The 20,412-nt window shown below is 43.2% G+C and overlaps 1 protein-coding gene across 1 annotated transcript in view; it reads right to left on the reverse strand.

Moving 5' to 3' along the window:
• LOC124593734 (lysosomal acid glucosylceramidase-like) overlaps nucleotides 1–20,412 on the reverse strand; it is a 132,334-nt gene that overhangs the window by 48,432 nt on the left and 63,490 nt on the right. Inside the window, exons 4-5 of the mRNA XM_047132064.1 lie at nucleotides 8,334–8,496; nucleotides 654–814 (exon numbers count right to left, since the gene is read on the reverse strand). Coding sequence (XP_046988020.1) covers nucleotides 654–814; nucleotides 8,334–8,496 — 324 coding nt within the window. The remainder of the gene's footprint in view (nucleotides 1–653; nucleotides 815–8,333; nucleotides 8,497–20,412) is intronic.

Here is a 20,412-nt window from a genome sequence, read left to right on the forward strand (position 1 = left end):
GCAACTGCTACGGACGCAGGTTCGAATCCTTCCTCGGGCACGGATTTGTGTGATGTCCTTAGGTTAATTAGGTTTAAGTAGTTCTAAGTTCTAGGGGACTGATGACCTCAGATGTTAAGTCCCATAGTGCTCAGAGCCATTTGAACCATTTTTGCACTCAATTTTCTTACGACAACCCACAATTGTGGTTTGACTTTTAACGAGGATAACTTCCCAAGAGGTGGGAAATGTAGGGAAATATAGCCACTGTAAACCTGAAGCTTCCTCTATATTGCCGTGAAACCGGTAGTTGCGAATGAAGAACCTTCAAACAGCTATGCGGCTTTTGGAAATTCTTGACTTTTCCACTGTTGTAATTTTTATGATAATTCGAATGGTTATTGAGTGTTGTTATTGTTATTCACCGGCCATACATTTACCATAACAACAATGAGTGACACGCGTAGAGGTTGCGAATAAGTCTTCTTAAACTCAAGTGTTAACAGCACACGTGATGTTATATACGTCATAAGCTGCCTACATCGTACAGGTAAAAGTCAGGAGGTGAAAACATCCGTATGACTCGACAGTTTAAGCAGAGTACATCCACATTTTGATTGCTACGAAATTACAGCAACGCAACGTGCACTCCACTGCATCCTGGTAAATCTTACTTGGCGAAGTAGTCTGCCCAGGTCTGGTAGTATTTGGACTGCAGCCAGCTGACGCCGTTCGTTCCGTTGTAGACTTTCATCCATCTGGGTGCCGACCAGGGCAACGCGTGTACCTTCAATCCGTTGCCCGCTAGCCTCTGAGCCGCCAGTATCAGTGGAATCTGCAATCAGAGATAACTGCTGTAGTACTGTGTCTGTCAGTTTGTTTCAGCCACAATGCAAACTGTAAGTGGCGTACCTGTCATGTTTAACACGCTGGGTATTCCAACACTGACAACGCAGAACACCTGCTCATTTGTAAGCTTCGCGGTTCAGAATACGACAACGGCAACAACAGCATACACTCAATGAGAACAACATAGAAAACAAACTCACATACTTTATGGAGACAGATATTGGTTAAATACCTTGCTATACTCTCCAACACGTTTCTTCAGTACCCTTTAGCATTTCTTACAAGCCAGTGCTAAGCATTTGTTTTTCGTTATTACCATTATTACTAGTGCCAAGTTGGCCTGGCCAGAAATATTTACCTGCTTCTATTCTACGTGATTTGCGTCTCATCCACAAAATGAGGATTAAATTCGAGAGTAAACTTCATCTTATGCATTTCTGGAAGCGCTGTGAGCACAGAAACTGGCTGGTAGGCACACTGTTAAGTACTTGTGACAATAAGAACTGTGAACGACAGCAGCGAATCGGTTCCTCATTGTCTGCTATGGGGTTAATTGATTCTCCCACAGTTCTTGGTCGATTTTTTAATAAGAATAAAGTAAACTTGTCTGTGACGTCTTAATCGGAAAACAAATTAATTTTTGCCATATAGAGTTGATGTTCCTGAGACGCATACAGTGTGCGGGTGACTCAGGATCGAATCATGGCGCCAGTAAAAATTATACTCATTGCTTCGGCCAACATCATTATCGTAAATTTATTTTAGGTTGAGTGTAGATACATCCAATCGATAATACTGTTTCCCAGTCACAGTTGGTTAAGTTTATCAAATAAATTTTACTGTTCATAACTCATACAATTATTCATAGTTTGTGATAAGCTACTACAAAATTATATGCACTAAAATCAGCTCAAACCGCAATTACAGTAATTAGCAAACAAACTCTATGAAAATAAATGAAGTACCTAGAAAAGAAAGACAGTGTTCACAGCTAAATTTTATTGAACCCAAACCCAGCGTTAACTCAAACAAATAAAAGTCTAATGGACACAAAACGCTATGACCCTATGTGCATATCAGTAACGAGTTAAATCCCCACTGGCTAAATGAATTAAAAATCAGGCTCTGTCCAACTACTTTAAAGCGCAAATCAACTTCTCATGCTAACATACAAGTTCTACTGAACAACCAGCAGAAATAAAACAGAATCCTGACCACAGTAAAAAACGCCAAGAGGCCACTGAACCCACACGAAATATTTCAGAGTTTAACGAACGACGAGGCAAAAATTTCACCTAGAGAAAAGTGTGTGGCTGGATCACCACTTAGACAAGCACAGGTTCTTCAACTCAAATCTGAACAGTATGACAGTATGAACGAGCAAGATGGCTGCCACACTTTTAATCCAAACTACACGCAGACACAAACACACACAATTTATGATCTCTCCACTATGTTATTACAGTACAAACATACATAGCATTACTTCCTAATAAGAATTTTCCTGTTCTTTCCACTGCTGCAATAATAACTGACATAGCTGTCTTACTTTATTAATTATGGGCAAAACTATGAAAATTAATAAACAATTAAAAAGAACAATTGTAAATATAAATCTTACAAACAATATAAAATATGATGTGTAATCAAGTCTGCCAATACATAGTGCTTTGCCAATCGTTTACGTGTCCTGTATTAAATTATCTGGCGAGTTAAATCAAAAGTTCAATAACACGTATCTTGCAGGCTAATTATTTAAGCTACTGCACAGTTGATGTGTACTGAAGACCGCTACAGCTTGATAAGTCGATCTCTTTGTTACCACAAAAATTTTAGAATTTATTACTTATTTATTAAATACACATTCTCGGCACTGTAAGTTCCCACATATATTAATTACAAAGCATACCTACATACCCCCCCAAGAACCTTGGACCTTGCCGTTGGTGGGGAGGCTTGCGTGCCTCAGTGATACAGATAGCCGTACCGTAGGTGCAACCACGACGGAGGGGTATCTGTTGAGAGGCCAGACAAACGTGTGGTTCCTGAAGAGGGGCAGCAGCCTTTTCAGTAGTTGCAGGGGCAACAGTCTGGATGATTGACTGATCTGGCCTTGTAACACTAACTAAAGCAGCCTTGCTGTGCTGGTACTGCGAACGGCTGAAAGCAAGGGGAAACTACGGCCGTAATTTTTCCCGAGGGCATGCAGCTTTACTGTACGATTAAATGATGATGGCGTCCTCTTGGGTAAAATATTCCGGATGTAAAATAGTCCCCCATTCGGATCTCTGGGCGGGGACTACTCAAGAGGACGTTGTTATCAGGAGAAAGAAAACTGGCGTTCTACGGATTGGAACGTGGAATGTCAGATCCATTAATCGGGCAGGTAGGTTAGAAAATTTAAAAAGGGAAATGGATAGGTTAAAGTTAGATATAGTGGGAATTAGTGAAGTTCGGTGGCAGGAGGAACAAGATTTCTGGTCAGGTGAATACAGGTTTATAAATACAAAATCAAATAGGGGTAATGCACGAGTCGGTTTAATAATGAATAAAAAAATAGGAGTGCGGGTAAGCTACTACAAACAGCATAGCGAACGCATTATTGTGGCCAAGATAGACACGAAGCCCACGCCTACTACAGTAGTACAAGTTTATATGCCAACTAGCTCTGCAGATGACGAAGAAATTGAAGAAATGTATGATGAAATAAAAGAAATTATTCAGATAGTGAAGGGAGACGAAAATTTAATGGTCATGGGTGACTGGAATTCAGTAGTAGGAAAAGGGAGAGAAGGAAACGTAGTAGGTGAATATGGATTGGGGCTAAGAAATGAAAGAGCAAGCCGCCTGGTTGAATTTTGCACACAGCACAACTTAATCATAGCTAACACTTGGTTCAAGAATCATAAAAGAGGGTTGTATACATGGAAGAAGCCTGGAAATACGACAGGTTTCAGATAGATTACATAATGGTAAGACAGAGATTTAGGAACCAGGTTTTTAATTGTAAGACATTTCCAGGGGCAGATGTGGACTCTGATCACAATCTATTGGTTATGAACTGTAGATTAAAACTGAAGAAACTGCAAAAAGGTGGGAAATTAAGGAGATGGCACCTGGATAAACTGCAAGAACCACGGGTTGTACAGAGTTTCAGGGAGAGCATAAGGGAACAATTGACAGGAATGGAGAAAAGAAATACAATAGAAGAAGAATGGGTAGCTTTGAGAGATGAAGTAGTGAAGGCAGCAGAGGACCTAGTAGGTAAAAAGACGAGGGCTAGTAGAAATCCTTGGGTAACAGAAGAAATACTGAATTTAATTGATGAAAGGAGAAAATATAAAAATGCAGTAAATGAAGCAGGCAAAAAGGAATACAAACGTCTCAAAAACGAGATCGACAGGAAGTGCAAAATGGCTAAGCAGGGATGGCTAGAGGACAAATGTAAGGATGTAGAGGGTTATCTCATGAGGGGTAAGATAGATACTGCCTACAGGAAAATTAAAGAGATCTTTGGAGAACAGAGAACCACATGTATGAATATCAAGAGTTCAGATGGAAACCCAGTTCTAAGCAAAGAAGGGAAAGCAGAAAGGTGGAGGGAGTATATAGAGGGCCTATACAAGGGCAATGTACTTGAGGACAATATTATGGAAATGGAAGAGGATGTAGATGAAGATGAAATGGGAGATACGATACTGCGTGAAGAGTTTGACAGAGCACTGAAAGACCTGAGTCGAAACAAGGCCCCCGGAGTAGACAACATTCCATTAGAACTACTGACGGCCTTGGGAGAGCCAGTCCTGACAAAACTCTACCATCTGGTGAGCAAGATGTATGAGACAGGCGAAATACCCTCAGACTTCAAGAAGAATATAATAATTCCGATCCCAAAGAAAGCAGGTGCTGACAGATGTGAAAATTACCGAACAATCACTTTAATAAGTCACGGATGCAAAATACTGACGCGTATTCTCTACAGACGAATGGAAAAACTGGTAGAAGCCGACCTCGGGGAAGATCAGTTTGGATTCCGTAGAAATATTGGAACACGTGAGGCAATACTGACCCTACGACTTATCTTAGAAGCTACATTAAGGAAAGGCAAACCTACGTTTCTAGCATTTGTAGACTTAGAGAAAGCTTTTGACAATGTTGACTGGAATACTCTTTTTCAAATTCTGAAGGTGGCAGGGGTAAACTACAGGGAGCGAAAGGCTGTTTACAATTTGTACAGAAACCAGATGGCAGTTATAAGAGTTGAGGGGCATGAAAGGGAAGCAGTGGTTGGGAAGGGAGTGAGACAGGGTTGTAGCCTATCCCCGATGTTATTTAATCTGTATATTGAGCAAGCAGTGAAGGAAACAAAAGAAAAATTTGAAGTAGGTATTAAAATCCAGGGAGAAGAAATAATGCCGATGGCATTGTAATTCTGTCAGAGACAGCAAAGGACTTGGAAGAGCAGATGAACGGGTTGGACAGTGTCTTGCAACTAGGGTATAAGATGAACATCAATAAAATCAAAACAAGGATAATGGAATGTAGTCGAATTAAGTCGGGTGATGCTGAGGGAATTAGATTAGGAAATGAGACACTTAAAGTAGTAAAGGAGTTTTGCTATTTGGGGAGCAAAATAACTGATGATGGTCGAAGTAGAGAGGATATAAAATGTAGACTGGCAATGGCAAGGAAAACGTTTCTGAAGAAGAGAAATTTGTTAACATCGAGTCGGTCGACTTTTCATTCCGCATGCTCCGAAATACTGTTCCAACCTCACGCCATGTTAACGGATGTCCTTTGGTTGGACCTCATTAATTACTCTACAGTCATTGATGGTTTTGTTGTCCGCCTTCCATGTAGCAGCATGTTGAAGTACTTTTCTCATTTCATCCTGATGGTTTCCTCTGTTCATATTACGTTACTGTCTTCTGTTACTAGCGCAAGGACATTTGCATATTCATTTCGTTTATTCTGTAGTGCTTTGTATAGTATTTTCCTACTTCCATGACAATCTTCCTCTATCCTTGTAGTAAAGTTGTACCAGCACTTTTCCTTTTATTCCTAGATCAGACTTTCTACGGTTCGTTTCCTTCTCCGATATTCCTTTGCTAGGTATTAAATTGCTAATTCATTTCGTCTATCATCTATCTTCTGTTTTTCATGGGTCTCGGAATTCCGCCTCTTTGAACCGCTTAAAGATTCTCTACGGGGAACACACTTCGAAGATGAGGAGAGTATCAGTCCTGTATTGAAAACATGGCTACGTCTCCAGGGCAGGAGCTTTTACCAGCAGGGAATACATGCTTTTCCTCAACGTTGGCGTACGGCCATAGAACGTGATGCAGACTACGTAGAAAAATAGGACATGTACAAGACATGTTGATGTATAATGCCACCATATTCTGACTCTTAACAATAAATACGTTCTGAGAAAAAAAAAGTGGGACGTTACTTATTGAACGACCCTCGTAAATTAGGGATTGTTGTATTCTTCCATATAATTTATGTGATGTCCCCGTTTCTTCCCCTTCCTGGTTCTATAAACCAATCTTGTTATCACTAATTCTTTAACTATTCCTGCCACTGTCAAAACTTACTCTTGGCTAACTTTACTAACGCTGTTAGGATCACCGGATCAGTTATCCCGCGTTTATTCTCCATTTAGGCGTTATTACGTGTTCATACGACACATTATCCGCATTGTTCCGAGAACAGAACTAACCGTCTCCTAACTGGGTCGGTACAATTGGCCCTTAGTAGTGTAGCCATCTGGCAAAACGTTTCTGTCAAAATTTCATTTTCTTCGATACACGGAGAAAATATTATGTAATCTTTCTTACCTGTTACTCCTGTTAGTCGTTTATTTCCAATCTGGTGGTGTGAATCTATGGATTTCGCTGATAATTACAGTAAGTCTTTATCATTCGCACACCCAATCAACCACATAAATAACAACAATTTGCAATGACGCTTTCGAGTTTATTCGGTTCAGCTCTTATAGCCCCGTCCTCTTCTGTCTGCGGTAAAGTTTTTTTTTTATTTCTAGATGCTGCAGAGATTCCCCTGGCAAAGGCGTCATGTGCGCTATGCACGCATTCAAAAGTCAACTTATGGTTCGTTCAAAAATCATAAATTAAGATACTGCTGATACATGGTGAAATAACGCTCTGGTGGGCGGTTTTAGGGGTTTAAATCACATCGGGGTATGACCATGTGGTCCATTTGTCGTCGCACGGTGGCGCTGGCAGCAGTCCACATATGCAGAGGTGTGATGGTGCATGTCAGAGGACGGTGCAACGAGTAAGTGTGCAGACGTTTTCAGACGTGCTGATGGTGATTGTGTGTTGAAAATAGCTCAACGATTCCAGCACTCAGGAAACGTGTCCAGGCGCTACATGCGGGACGTCTACAGTGTACAACACCACCGCAGACGGCCAGAGAGTACTGCAGGTAGCTTTTCTCGGGACCTCGAACTGGAACAGTTGTCTCCAGACACACAGTGTACAGAGGACTGAACAGAGGTGGTTTATTCGGCCAGAGACCTGCAAGGTGCATTCCACTGGCCCCTGATCACAGGAGAGCCCGTAAAGCCTGGTGTCAAGAACACAGTACGTGGTCGTTGGAACAGTGGTCCCAGGTTATGTTCACGGACGAGTCCAGGTATAGTGTGAACAGTGATTCTCGCCGGGTTTTCATCTGGCGTGAACCAGGAACCAGATAACAACCCCTTAATGTCCTTGAAAGGGATCTGTATGGAGGTCGTGGTTTGATGGTGTGGGGTGTGATTATAATTGGTGCACGTGCACCGCTACATGTCTTTGAAAGAGGAGCTGTAACAGGTCAGGTCTACCGAGACATCATTTTTCATCAGTATGTCCGCCTTTTCAGGGGTGCAGTGGGTCCCACTTTCCTCGTGATGGATGTTAATGCACGGCCCCACCGAGCTGCCATCGTGGAGGAGTACCTTGAAACAGAAGATATCAGGCGAATTGAGTGGCCTGCCTGTTCTCCTGTCCTAAACCCTATCGAGCCCGTCTAGGATGCTATCGGTCGACGTTTCGCTGCACGTCTTCAATACCCTAGGACACTTCAGGAGCTGCGACAGGCGCTGGTGTAAGAATGGGAGGCTATACCCCAGCAGCTGCTCGACCACCTGATCCAGAGTATGCCAGCCCGTTGTGCGGCCTGTGTTCGTGTGAATGGTGGTCATATCCCATATTGATGTCGGGGTACATGCGCAGGAAACAGTGGCGTTTTGTAGCACATGTGTTTCGGGACGTTTCTCTCAACTTATCACTAATACCGTTTACTTACAGATCTGTGCATGTGTATTCCCTATGTGCCTATGCTATTAGCGCCAGTTTTGTGTAGTGCCATGTTGTGTGGCAGCACATTCTGCTATTATCCTTAATTTATGAGCACGAGTGTGTACAAGCTATGATGATCGTGGAACTGAAGTCTTGATTCTTAAGTGTAAAGCAGGTACATATAATCATATAAATTACCTTGTATTCGATGTCTTCCGGCTGGAGACTAAAGTTCTTTAGGGACGGGTCAGGAGTCTTGCTGTCGTCGTACGTGTAGTTGCGCACCGAGAAGTCGGTGCCACCCATGGGCACGCGCACCAGTGAGTACCGCGAGCTGCCATCGCTGTTTCCGAAGTAACTCCTGCAACACAGCGCCGCCTGTCAAAGCACCTGGTAGAAAGCAGTGCTACCCGCCTAGGACCGATGACCCCGATGTCTGGTCCCTTCCCCCAAATCAACCAATACTAACCAGCAATGTACTGCATCGCATGACTGACAGGGAAGCGGAGCATAAATCGCAAACAGTGGTAAAACTGTTCAGCCACCAGCCCACTTCCATGAACCCACTGCAGTAACAACCAGTAACAACCAGTAAGTATTAACTCTAAATCCTTTGGTCCAACAGTCTATCTATAACTTTGACGTTCCGTCAGACCCTCCCTACAGCAATGCCTCAGGCATCTTTGCTGTCAGTGCTGGAGTGGCATATGGTCAGCACACCTACGTTCTGATACTTGACGTCGTCTTTTCAAAGAACGGACACCACCCCTCTTTCAAATGGCTGTTCGTGTTTCCTAATGCAGCCGAGTCCATGACACTTCAGTCCTCTCTCTGAGCCAAATCCTTGCCAGTTTCTGTGACTGAACCCAAAGTCTCCTCGGAGAGTTGTGTTACACTCGCTAAGGACGGGACTCAGAGCCGACCTTGTATCACTGTTTCGTTGGGTGGCCAAAATCAACAGATATATTGTTAAAAATTATATTTACTGACGCATTTTGGGTGTAATCCATCTCCAGAACGTCTGTCAAAATGGATTTGTGATGAGAGTACAATCACAACGTATAAGTGATATTAAGAGTAAACAAACTTCAGTTCACATGCTACATAAAAAGCCTCAGCACATAGCTTGATATTACTGTTACTAACAAGTGCTACCAGGTGCTATGGCTGTAGTAGCGTTGAAAACCTGCGAAAATAGTCGATAGACAAATTAATAACAAAAATTTAAAAATGGAATTGAAAAAGGAACGTTCAAATTTTTTATGAACTGATCGGTCTAAAAGTAAGAGTTATAGCAGATTAGCGAAACATTTGACGTGCCTTTAAATGACGCTCGAAATCATGTACAGCGGCTGAGAAGCTCTTGCGTTAGTGATACAAGGAGGCTACTGAGTGACATCCACGATTCTAAGTTAAACAGTGAACTTTTAACTCTCTATTGGCGTCTCACTTGGTTCAAATGGCTCTGAGCACTATGGGACTTAACTTCTGAGGTCATCAGTCCCCTAGAACTTAGAACTACTTAAACCTAACTAAGGACATCACACACATCCATGCCCGAGGCAGGATTCGAACCTGCGCGGTTCGACTGTAGCGCCTAGAACCGCTCATCCACTCCGGCCGGCCATCTCACTTGCTGTAGATGATTTCACGGCTCATTCAAAGGCCTGTCAAATGTTTCTCCGATAGCTGTTATTTCTCACTTTTAGTCCCGTATTATGGTGGAGCGGCACAACAGAGCAGAGTGGCATTGGGCAGCTGCCGCAGCGTTGTTTGGCGCCCAGGTACGGTGGGGCCAGGGTGCGACGTGGCCGCCAGCGGGCTCGCTTCATTGTATGGACGGCAAACTCGCAAACCGGCCGATCGGAACTGTTTCTCAAACGATTTTCATGAAACTGCTCGGTAAGGAAATTTGATTCCCGCGGATCTCATACCTTTACTTGTCAGCTTCTATCAGTTCGTTAGTTGTCATAGTTATTGTGATAAAAAAAATGTAAACGAGCGTATGGCATCGGTAGCCGGAAGGCCCCTATTCTGGGAAGTTCGACCGCCAAGTGCAAGTCTTATTTCATTCGACGCCACATTGGGCGACTTGCGCGCCCGTGATGAGGATGAAATGAAGATCAGGACAACGCAACACCCAGTCCCCGAGCGGAGAAGATCTCCATACAGTTTTTGTATCACAGAGGCAGCTAACCCTCTGACCAAACACGCTGAGCTACCGTGCTGGCTGCTCAGCTAAGCAGGCAGACAGTTAGTGTGATATTTACTGTAAGGAATTCGAGAAGTTTGCAATAGCGGTGACTATCAGTTTGTATTTGGTGCATGTTAGGTTATATGTTCCTGCATATGAAATGTAGCTAACATACTGAATTTTTCTTTCAACTTAGAAGGAATCGCTATCTATCAGCAATCTTGAGGAAATTGATCGTAAGTAAAGCACATCGTCGAGAACTCACACGCCAGTGAAAAAACGAGAATGAAATATTCATTCCTCGTATAAACGGTTTGATATATCGAAACAAGTTTTTGGCAAATCTAAAGAGCAGAATATTTTGTAATACGATTAATAGCAGTAACTTCCATATCTAACCCATATTCAAACAACTACAGATTTTTCCAATGAAAGAATGTCATCGATAGCTGATGGAACGAGAATTTTTACAGGGTCCTAGGAACCAGAAGTAGTTTTCGAAGCATGGCTCTTAGATTCACTGTAAGATTCACAACTGCTCTAAGTTGTCCTGTTTTCAAGAAGGGACTTCGAACAAATGTGCACAACTATGGACCTATATCTCTAACGTCGATCAGTTTTAGAATTTTGGAACACGTATAACGTTCGAGTATAATGACCTTTCTGGAGACTAGAAATCTACTCTGTAGGAATCAGCATGGGTTTCGAAAAAGACGATCGTGTGAAACCCAGCTAGCGCTGCTCGTCCACGAGACTCAGAGGGCCATAGACACGGGTTCCCAGGTAGATGCCGTGTTTCTTGACTTCCGCAAGGCGTTCGATACAGTTCCCCACAGTCGTTTAATGAACAAAGTAAGAGCATATGGACTATCAGACCAATTCTGTGATTGGGTTGAAGAGTTCCTACATAACAGAACGCACCATGTAATTCTCAATGGAGAGAAGTCTTCCGAAGTAAGAGTGATTTCCGGTATGCCGCAGGGGAGTGTCGTAGGACCGTTGCCATTCACGATATATATAAATGACCTTGTGGATAACATCGGAAGTTCACTGAGGCTATTTGCGGATGATGCTGTAGTACATCGAGAGGTTGTAACAATGGAAAATTGTACTGAAATGCAGGAGGTTCTGCAACGAATTGAAGCATGGTGCAGGGAATGGCAATTGAATCTCAATGTAGACAAGTGTAATGTGTTGCGAATACATAGAAAGAAAGATCCTTTATCATTTAGCTACAATATAGCAGGTCAGCAACTGGAAGCAGTTCAAAATGGTTCAAATGGCTCTGAGCACTATGGGACTTAACTTCTGAGGTCATCAGTCCCCTAGAACTTAGAACTACTTAAACCTAACAAACCTAAGGACATCACACACATCCATGCCCGAGGCAGGATTCGAACCTGCGACCGTAGCGGTCATGCGGGTCCAGACTGGAAGCAGTTAATTCCATAAATTATCTGGGAGTAGGCATTAGGAGTGATTTAAAATGGAATGGCCATATAAAATTAATCGTTGGTAAAGAAGATGCCAGACTGAGATTCTTTGGAAGAATCCTAAGGAAATGCAGGCCGAAAAGAAAGGAAGTAGGTTACAGTACACTTGTTCGCCCACTTGAATACTGCTCACCAGTGTGGGATCCGTACCAGATAGGATAGTTGAATTTACGGCTTTTAGATTAGACTGATTTATCGTGTAACCGAAGTTTAACGAGTTCCTTTTAGCATTCATGTGGATGACCTCACACTTTTCGTTATTTAGGGTCAACTGCCACTTTTCGCACCATTCAGATATCTTTTCTAAATCGTTTTACAGTTTGTTTTGGTCTTCTGATGAGATTATCTCGTTTATATAGATAAGGAAGAGCAAAGGGCCTATAACACTACCTTGGGGAACGCTAGATATCGCTTCTGTTTTACTCGATGCCTTTCGGTCAATTACTACGAACTGTGACCTCTCTGAGAGGAAATTACAAATCCAGTCACATAACTGAGACGATTTTCCGTAAGCACGCAATTTCACTACGAGCCGCTTGTGTGGTACAGTGTCAAAAGCCTTCCGGAAATCCTGAAATACGCAATCGATCTGAAATCCCTTGTCAACAGCACTCAGCACTTCATGTAAATAAAGAGCTAATTAGTTACTGTAAATGATTTATATAACATACAGTACTTTCCAGCGGTACTCAGCGATGTTAACAGAAAAATGCCCATAAATTTCTGGTGAATGTTTTATAGTTATAAAAGTTTTCATTCAAGTTATCAGGGGAAATTTATTATAATCGATGCTGTGGAATTTTGTTCTTCTAGTGTCTTTCGCTTGTAGCAAGAAGGGGAGCCTAATATACTGCCAGACTCTCCAATACCAAAGAATCAGTTGTTTTGCCTTTTGTATTCGATGGGGATTAGGCATATCCACTTATTTTATCAAATATTACAGTCAAGGTCTCTTAGATCCATGGAATTAGTATTTCAACAAACGCTTTTCCTGGCCACAGTGATTAATAGAATGTGCTTTTGGAACAATAAGTGCTAAATGGAGCGTATTTCGGAAGCCAATAGAAACTTCACCACAATTTGCGGACGATATTTTGAAATGTAAATGTTCTCCATAACGGTGTCATTGACCTACAAGGATCCCTTAGTGTTGACGAGCAACATTCAGTATACATTGAGCGTCCTATTCAAGCCATTTATCAGACAGGACGAAACTTCAACAGACCTTCAAATGGAGCTGTTCAAATGAGACAGTTCTGTAAACCTTTTCTCAGGTAATGAAACAGGATTTTCATGTGTTTCTCATGTGTGCTACTTCAACTTTTTTGTCGCCTCTCGTTTTAAGATAATGGAAGGAATGAGAGATTAATGAAATGTATTCTGTACTTCCAGTCTGTAATTCTGCTATCACCTCATCTCATAACTTATCCAAAACAAATCAGTTGGGATGATAGTTGTTCCGCTGGTCCCATAAAGGACGCCAAGTGAAAATAGCTGCTATCAAAGCTTCTGCTGATATTATTTTCTCAGCAGTACAAAAAAAGCAACACAAGCGCCAGCAACAGTGCTCACTCTGCTACCCACAACAACGGCCGAATGCTGCCGGCTTTGCCCGAACGTACCCGAAGTCACTCGAACGCTCTGGTCACCGCTCCGAGAAACAGCCGTGCCTGATTCGCTCGGCGCCGCTCTGTGCCGCGCCACACCGCTTGCAGCGGTGCTGCACCGAAGCGCCAAAGAAACCGGTAGAACCTCCGAATATCGTTTAGGGCTGCCGCGAGCACGCAGAAGTGCCGCAGCACGACACGACATGGACTCGACTAATGTCTGAAGTAGTGCTGGAGGGGATTGATATCATGAATCCTGCAGGTCTCTCCATACATCCGTAAGAGTACGAGTCGGTGGAGATCTCCTAGATATGCTCAATAATGCTCATGTCTGGGGAGTTTGATGGCTAGCGGAAGTGTTAAACTCAGAAGAGTGTTCCTGGAGCCACTCTGTAGCAGTTCTGGACGTGTGGGGTGTCACATCGCTCCAACTGCACACGCCCCACAGCGTTACAGGGCCTCCACCGGCTTCAACGGTCCCCTGCTGATATGCAGGACCCATGGATTCATGAGGTCGTCTCCATACATGCACACGTTCACCCGCTCAATACAATTTGAAACGAGGCTCGTCTGACCAGACAAAATGTTTCCAGTCATCAACAGTCCATTGTCGGTGTTGACAGATCCAGGCGAGGAATAAAGCGTAAAGCTTTGTGTCGTGCAGTCATCAAGGGTACACGAGTGGACCTTCGGCTCCGAAAGCCCATATCGATGATGTTTCGTTGAATGGTTTGCACGGCGACACTTGTTGATGGCCCAGCATTGAAATCGGCAGCACTTTGTGCACTTCTGTCAATTTGAACGATTCTCTTCAGTCGTCGTTGGTCCCGTTCCTGCAGGATCTTTTTCCTGCCACAGCGATGTCGGAGATTTGATGTTTTACCGGGTTCCTGATATTCACGGTACACTCGTGAAATGGTCGTACAGGAAAATCCCCACTTCCTCGCTATCTCGGAGATGCTGAGTCCCATCGCTCGTGCGCCGACTATAACACCACGTTCAAACTCACTTAAATCTTGATAACCTGCCATTGTAGCAGCAGTAACCGATGTAGCAATTGAGCCAGACTCTTATTGTCTGCCAGCCGCGGTAGCCGGGCGGTTCTAGGCGCTTCAGTCCGGAACCGCGCGACCGCTACGGTCGCAGGTGCGAATCCTGCCTCGGGCATGCATGTGGATGATGTTCTTAGGTTAGTTAGCTTTAAGTACTTCTACATTCTAGGGGACTGATGACCTCAGGTGTTAAGTCCCATAGCGCTCAGAGCCAATTTTGAACTTATTGTCTCATATAGGCGTTGCCGACCGCAGCGCCGTATTCTGCCTGTTTACATATCTCTGTGTTTGAATACACATGCCTAGACCAGTTTCTCTGGCGCTTCAGTGCGTAATCACATGCACTGCGCGGCACCGCTTCGCCTCGCCAGTGCTGCTGTGATCACCGTACCGCGCTGCCGTTGCTGTGCCGTGCCGCTCTACTAAGACTGCAGCCTTAGGTAAATCATTTCGCAAAAGATTTGACAGCTTCTCTTAAGTATTCTCCTTTGTTTTTATGTTTCGCTCAGAAAGCATTAAATACGAGGTGTGGCTAGAAAAAAACCGGACTAGTACTGGTGAAACAATAAAACGAATGCAATAAGGCTGAAAGTCGCGTGGCCTGTCACGTGACTCTCGCTCCGCCTACTGCTCGAGTTTCATCTGCCTCCTGCACTCAGACTGCCCGTGGCGTCTGTTTTAAGTAGTTGACGTTTTGTCTGTGCGTCGGAAAATGTTGAGTGTACAGAAAGAACAGCGTGTTAACATCAAATTTTGTTTCAAACTAGGAAAATCTGCAAGTGAAACGTTTGTAATGTTACAACAAGTGTACGGCGATGATTGTTTATCGCGAACACAAGTGTTTGAGTGGTTTAAACGATTTAAAGATGGCCGCGAAGACACCAGTGATGACATTCGCACTGGCAGACCATTGTCAGCAAAAACTGATGCAAACATTGAAAAAATCGGTAAACTTGTTCGACAAGATCGCCGTTTAACAATCAGAGCAGTGTCTGAGTTAACAGGAGTTGACAAGGAAAGTGTTAGGCAGATTCTTCATGAAAGTTTCAACATGAACAAAGTGTGTTCAAAAATGGTTCCAAAGTGTCTCACAATTGAACAGAAGGAACGCCGAAGAATGATTTGTTCTGACATTCTGGAACACATTGAAAGTGATCCCACCTTCTTACAAAATGTTATTACTTGCGATGAATCGTGGTTTTTTACTTACGATCCCGAAACTAAACGCCAATCGATGCATTGGAAAACTCCTGGTTCTCCACGACAAAAAAAGGCACGAATGTCAAAATCGAAATTCAAGGCAATGATGATTGTTTTTTTTTGACATCAAAGGGATTGTGCACATTGATTGGGTACCAGAGGGACAAACAGTGAATCAGCATTACTACATTAGCGTCCTGGCTACCCTACGTGAGCGAGAACGGAGAAAACGGAACGATTTGTGGAGAAAAAAGTCATGGATCCTTCACCAAGACAATGCCCCAGCTCACAGTGCGTTGTCAGTGAAGACGTTTTTGGCAAAACACAACATTCCCATCTTAGATCATCCACCCTACTCACCTGATTTGGCCCCCTGTGACTTTTTTCTTTTCCCTAAAGTCAAGTCAGCTTTGAAAGGAACTAGATTTGAGACTGTTGAAGCAGTAAAAGAAAAAGCGACGGAAGTAATGTATGGACTTATCGAAAATGATCTGCAGCATTGCTATGAACAGTGGAAAATTCGTATGGAGCGGTGTAGAGACCGAGGAGGAGAGTACATTGAAGGAGATAACATGAAATTGTAAATAATTGTAAATAAATGTTTTTTCCAGCATCAGTCCGGTTTTTTTCTAGCCGCACCTCGTATAATGTAATTAAATATGGACCGGTATTGTGTTACTCGTATGAGTATACAGATAAAGACAAAGCATATTAGTCTAAATTTATGCTGTGATTTGATGTTTTTGACACTTCATTCATATAAATAGCAGCAGCTGTTCGTAAAACATTTCAGTTTTCTCTGACATCAGTAATTAATTTTTTCTTTGTTACCCTGATTACTTTCAAACAATAAAGTATTCTTTTGCAAAACTAGACCTCATGCCCCTCAATTTTTGTCACTGTGTACACCAATATGCATAATTCTGGTGTACACAGTGACAAAAATTGAGGGGCGTGAGGTCTAGTTTTGCCATAGACATAACTCAGAATGAAGACGCGTTGCTCGCTACCCTGCCTTTGACACATATAGAGGTTAGTCGGCCAGAGTGACCGAGCGGTTCTAGGCGCTACAGTCTGGAGCCGCGTGACCGCTACGGTCGCAGGTTCGAATCCTGCCTCGGGCATGGATGTGTGTGATGTCCTTAGGTTAGTTAGGTTTGAGTAGTTCTAAGTTCTAGGGGACTGATGACCTCAGATGTTAAGTCCCATAGCGCTCAGAGCCATTTGAACCGTTTTGAACTGGCTAACAAGTCACAACGCAATGCAATGTACCTTTACACGGAGTGGTATCTTCAACTTTCCTGACAGTCATCTGAGGGATAGTATGCAGAACCCCCATGGTATGGTGACAGCGAATCATCAGCATCGGTAGACGTCTGATGTCTGGGCAGGGATAATTGACGACCATATTTTGGAACCAGTCTTCCTTCTACATCGCCTAACAGGCCGGAATTATCGGCATCTCTTGCAAGTGACTTTGCCTCCCATGCTAGAAGACGTGCCACTGACGATTCGAAGGGTTATGTAGCTAGTACATGATGGTGCTCCAGCCCACTTCGCCATTAACGTCCGGATGCACCCGAATCGTGTCTTCCCATGGTCAGTGGATCGGAGGAGAGGGTCCAGTTTCATGGCCTGCTCTTTCTCTGAATCTCAACCCGTGCGATTTCTGGTTATGGGGCCATCTCAAAAGTATCGTGCATGCAGAGCCCATTCCAGATGTTGAGACTCTGCAGCAGCGTATTCATGCTGTGTTAGACACTATTCGGATGCAGCCTGGCCGATTCGTGTCAGACAGAAAGTGCTACAGTGTGTACACTCATGGGTGGAGGAGCATCGAAACCATTTTCAACATATACTGTAACCTTGGCTGCATGGTAGAGTACATATTAGACTGCAGTCTCTGTAACAGTGAGGGATTGAATAAACGATCTCTACCATGGAAATCATCCATTTTCGGACATAAGTTAATAGGCCTTTTTTGTTCCATATCCTCTCAGAGTTTGTACACGGTGGGAAAAAGCACCCTGTATGCAACAATTAAAGCATGTTAACATTGTGAACGACCTCAGATTTGACTGAACCCGCAAAGGCACGTGATACTTCAGCAGCAACCCAAGAGGCTAAAAAGCGAAGGGTGTCTCAGTTTGATTGGTTATATGATCAATGCAGCGAGCAAGTGACAAGGTAAGAAAAATATATAAGTCGTATAACCTGAGGAAAGAGGAACGGTGAATTTTTCTAGCGGCGATACGAGTCACAATTCGAGATAAACCACTGACGTTAACGACGCTGACAAAGGGCAGATTGTTACGGCCCCACACATGGTAACGAACATTTCGGGAACGGCGAAGCTGATCCGTTGTTCGCTTGTTACCGTCGTGGACATCTAAGGAAAGTGACTGAAGGTCGGTGAAACCACGACTAGGCGACTGCGTTGCGGATCACCATGTGTCATCACAGATGTGTGCCGATGGGTAAAGCTGAATAGGCGCCGTTCTTTGGCAGAACTGACGATGGAGAACAACACTGTTGCAGGCGTTACGTGTTTCGGAATACATCGTTCAGCGCACATTGTTAAACATGTGGTTCAGCAACAGGTGATTCAAGGACATCGTCAATAACGATTCCCGTGAGCACGTAATCATAGAGATTGAACTGCGGCCCGGGAAATGTGTCGCTTGGACGGATGAATTTCGTTACACCAGGTCGTTGGTCCTAACAGGATACGCAGTGGGGGCGGTGTAATACTGTGGGAGACACTCACCTGTGCTTCCATGATAGTAATCGAAGGCAGCATGACAGATGAGGACTACGTGTAAATTACTGCGGACCACCTGCGTGCCTTCACGCTTGATGTGTTTCCCAACGGCGATGTCGTGACTCAGCAGAATAGCTCTAGGTGCTACACGCGCAGAACAGTCCTACAGTGTTCGAGATACATGAAATTGAATCCACGTTGATGTCCTGGCCAGCAAATGCGCCTTATAAGAACCCGATTGAACATATCGGAGACACAGTCGGACCCTAGTTCCATATCTTCAAACCACGAGCGCGTAATTTACAGTAATGGCGTAGACAGCTGGTGCCACATACCTCCGAAAAATCTACTAACGACTTGTCGAAGCCACGTCGGGCAGAATCGCTGCTGTATTGCGTTCCAAAAGTGAACAAACACGCCATTAAGTAGGTGCCCATAATGTTTTAGTTCATCAGGGTCATTGTAATTTCATCAAACTATGTTTTAAGTGGCGTCCTCAAATATTTATGACGACCAGCCGCTACCCACATTTTAAATGTAGAGCAACATTTCTGCTGCGTTCCATGCTACAGCTGAGGTTCACAACCAGGCAATAACTATCGTCTGTGGTAAAACTTAAATTTCTGAAGGGTGAAACAAAAAATGGTTTGATTATGGTTTGGTCATGACTAGATAAGTTTCATTTTTTACGCTCCGATATTTCTCGACTCCATCATCATCATGATCACCAGCTAGATGACATACACTGCTGGATAAAAGTCGCTTCTAGTCTTCTCCATGCGTTATCATCGTCAGCGATATGAATGCATGTGGCTCCAGTATCTTTGTGATGTGATATACGCAGCTTCCATTAGATTGCCGTTCCAATTTTTATCTTCAGCAAAGCAGTAAACCATTTCCTTGGTCCATCTGCCACCGATTCACCTGACTAGATGTCCTGTCCATCTTCATTTAATTTGCATTACACTCAGAACTATCTCTTCCACTCCAGTTTGTTCCCTCATCTATTTGCTTTTTTTCTCCTGTGTCACCAAGGTGAATCAAATCGTGCATCTTGCTGTTTTTCACTGAGTAGCCCTCTGTTTTGAATGATAGCTGTATGTTAAGTTCCTGACTCAATGTCTCAACGCATAACTTGTAATATACACAAATTTTCCTACGCAGACACATCAGAAGCTAGGCTCTGCAAACTTTATTTGGTTCATGAAAGCTGCTGCATCCTATCTTTACTCTTCCATTTATGACATTCTCTCCTATTTGGTAGCAATTTTAGAATAGTTAAAGGAAATGTCAACTACGTCCTGGACTGCAGCTCTGTAATCACACAATAGAATTACAGGAGCGCTGGCGCGCTGGGTGGACTTATACCCCAGACAAATTAGTAAGAAAATCAGCAAATGGGGGAAAAATTTATAATGTTTTGAAACTTCGGGAAAATACTCATGTGGGGCATAGTAATAAGAAACAGAAAAGTTCCCCTTGGTCGGGAAGGCGCGTCCCCCTTTTATCCCCTCCTAAAGTCAATTTGTACGATTTTTTAAATTTATATGCAAAAACGCTCAGTTTTCGAACAGAGCTCTTATTAGTAGACTAAATACATTTCTCGCTAAATTGTACACGTAAAAGATCTTTTCATTTATACGAATGGTATTTGAGGTATAAAAATTGGGATAGAATTCTGTTAATTTGGGCCTAATGGTTCGCAGTTTTTGTTGCTTAGCAAAATATTTAAATGAAAAGCGTAATCAAGTGTATGGAAATATTTCGTAGCCTATACAGGGTGTTACAAAAAGGTACGGCCAAACTTTCAGGAAACATTCCTCACACACAAAGAAAAAAAATACGTTATGTGGACATGTGTCCGGAAACGCTTACTTTCCATGTTAGAGCTCATTTTATTACTTCTCTTCAAATCACATTAATCATGGAATGGAAACACACAGCAACAGAGCGTACCAGCGTGTCTTCAA

The sequence above is a fragment of the Schistocerca americana genome, chromosome 2, assembly GCF_021461395.2.
Source record: "Schistocerca americana isolate TAMUIC-IGC-003095 chromosome 2, iqSchAmer2.1, whole genome shotgun sequence".
NCBI lineage: Eukaryota > Metazoa > Arthropoda > Insecta > Orthoptera > Acrididae > Schistocerca > Schistocerca americana.